The sequence below is a fragment of the Penaeus vannamei genome, chromosome 1 (genome assembly GCF_042767895.1).
Source record: "Penaeus vannamei isolate JL-2024 chromosome 1, ASM4276789v1, whole genome shotgun sequence".
Taxonomy (NCBI): domain Eukaryota; kingdom Metazoa; phylum Arthropoda; class Malacostraca; order Decapoda; family Penaeidae; genus Penaeus; species Penaeus vannamei.
Window position 1 is genome coordinate 23,792,279 of NC_091549.1, and position 2,362 is coordinate 23,794,640.

A 2,362-nucleotide genomic window follows, 5' to 3' on the forward strand; every position below is an offset into this window, starting at 1 on the left:
AATTAAATCAAACATAAAAATGGCTGAAACCATCTGGTATGAACTGATATGTGGCAGACCGAAGGTAATCGCGGCGGAAATTTTATCCGGTCACTTCACCTGGTCTTCTAGCTGGGCATCACCTAAGACAGAGCCATAGTACAATAGAGTGACTTTAAACCTTCAGCCTTAAAATACACACTATGAAGAGTCGTATGATTTATTAGAGAAATCATGTTCACAGTTTCAATGTGGCATTTTCTTGTTATACATCTACTACATTTTCTATAAAGACATGCGGGTACATTTTATGTTGTTGAATGTTATATTACTAGTAATGTATTTACCAAGCAGTGCAATAAACAAGAAAGTAACGCAGGGAATCGGATAATCACCAGACTCTGATCCTACGCACTGTAATTGTAATCTAATATTCATCAGCGTATGATACCATTTATTCTTTATCATCTGATGTCGTGAATATAAACATATGTTTTTTAATCAAGTGAGATTTGATAGCTAGATAATTAGGATAAAGAAATTAACTAATGTTCTGAATATAGCTATTACTCCAAAAATCTTCTATATTTCTAAGTAAATTGTAAACAATGACCTACATCTATAGTCATGCTCTCTGTAAGTAAACAAAGTTGAAGGGAAACATATGATACACAGACGGAAGAAATAAGAGAGTAAACAATAGCTTCTTTACACTTGAAATGAGTAACTGAGAACAAATTAATGAGTGATGAGCTTTTGAGGAATAGTGTAATGAGATGTAAGTTATTGTTAATCAAGGTGTTAGAAGTAATTATGAGTGGAATAAGAATTTGATACGGTATTCATCAGGATGTACTAATGGGATTTTATATCATATTGTAATTATTATCTAGTTTAACTTAAAGGTGAATATCCAGGAGGGAATCGAAATATCAGTCTAGGTGGATATTTCACCGAAATGACATGTTACCAAATACGAAATGGTTTATCTTCAATCAGTTCGCGTAACAGCTTTCTCGTACTCCCATCAAATTACGGCCTCCCTTTCCTGTGATATTCCATATGACTTTTTGACTCATAATGTTTAGAATAAGTACACATATGTAAAGAGAAATAAGCTATTCATCCTTATGAATGAACCATACTGACAGTGTTTGCTATATGGGTGACTGTGCATAAGTAAAGATAATAGCACAATCAGATACTAAAAAAGTATGAAAGTACCCCCAAGCACTGGCTGTGGCAACAACTGATAAATGCTTACCAAGTTTATTCTAGCATGATCAAGTTTTAGGCTTCCCTGGTCATTTCTTTTGCCAGTTAAGAAATGTACCTAAGTTCTATCTTGCAAGAATATACACAATGGTTTGTTGGTCTTTATCAAAGTACAAAACGCAGAGATCATTTAGGTGATTTCATCACACTACGCATTCTAATACAGGATACTTCCTGAATACCCTTCTTCCAGTTGAGCAATTATGTTCATGGCATCTTTGCAAAATACAAATTTTATTAGAATTAAGCATTTTCAGGTGATATGACATCTTATATCACTTTTAGGTTTTTAGATACTGTATTTATACTTCATTTTATAAAGACTAGAAGATGCAATTGATAAATTGATGATGATTGATGACAGGGTGATAGATTGGTGATGAGGATTATTTGATGATTGACAGCTTATTGGGAATGATTGATTGAAATGCATTTTCACTTAGTTGTGTTGCATTCAACCGATCTCTCAGGTGTATTTTCTCATAAGAAATGAGGTGTAGTTTCTCCTGTTTAAGAGTATAACTACTGCCACTGATTGTTGTAAATTAGATACAAGAAATATATAAAAAGTATGAGAAAAAAGGAAATAGTCAAATAATACCATTGCTGTATAAGATAGCAATCTACATTATTATTAAGATACTTTAAGAAGCTAGTATACCCTGCAAAGTAATGAAAACAATCAGTCCTTCATGACAAATTTGGAAAATCATCTTGAATACTAATATTTGTAGTAGAAAAAAAAAACATAGTCTGTAGAAAATGGGTTGAATAAAAGTTAGACAGTATTCCTACTTTTTATCATTTCCTCATTTTATACATATTCTTTTCTCTCTCATAAATGATAAATTACTTTGCAGCTGCTCTCCAAGATAGTTCCTGACAGTCAAGCTCTCCTGGTGTTGTTCTTTAGGTGTTCTTCCGTATTGTGATATATTTTGAGCTTCCATCAATTTTACAATGGCTTATAAGGTGAGAAAGAAGATTTTTTTGTGTGATCTTTTTTATAGCTGATATTTTAAGAATAAGTTGTTTATTAGAACAATTTGCTTTGTGTTTTATAGCATGTTTCAATGCAGGATACTGATTGAAAATTAGTAAGTGTATA

The 2,362-nt window shown here is 32.2% G+C and overlaps 1 protein-coding gene across 3 annotated transcripts in view; it reads left to right on the forward strand.

Annotated features, from left to right (window-relative positions):
* The first annotated feature begins 614 nt into the window (after positions 1–614).
* Positions 615–2,362, forward strand: part of LOC113828535 (osteoclast-stimulating factor 1) — a 7,864-nt gene continuing 6,116 nt past the window's right edge. Inside the window, exons 1-2 of one of the 3 annotated variants that reach the window (XM_027381527.2) lie at positions 615–757; positions 2,115–2,226. In XM_027381527.2, the coding sequence (XP_027237328.1) occupies positions 2,215–2,226 (12 nt within the window). In that variant the 5' untranslated portion in view covers positions 615–757; positions 2,115–2,214. The remainder of the gene's footprint in view (positions 758–2,114; positions 2,227–2,362) is intronic. The other 2 variants (XM_027381528.2, XM_070121438.1) reach the window with 2 other exon arrangements.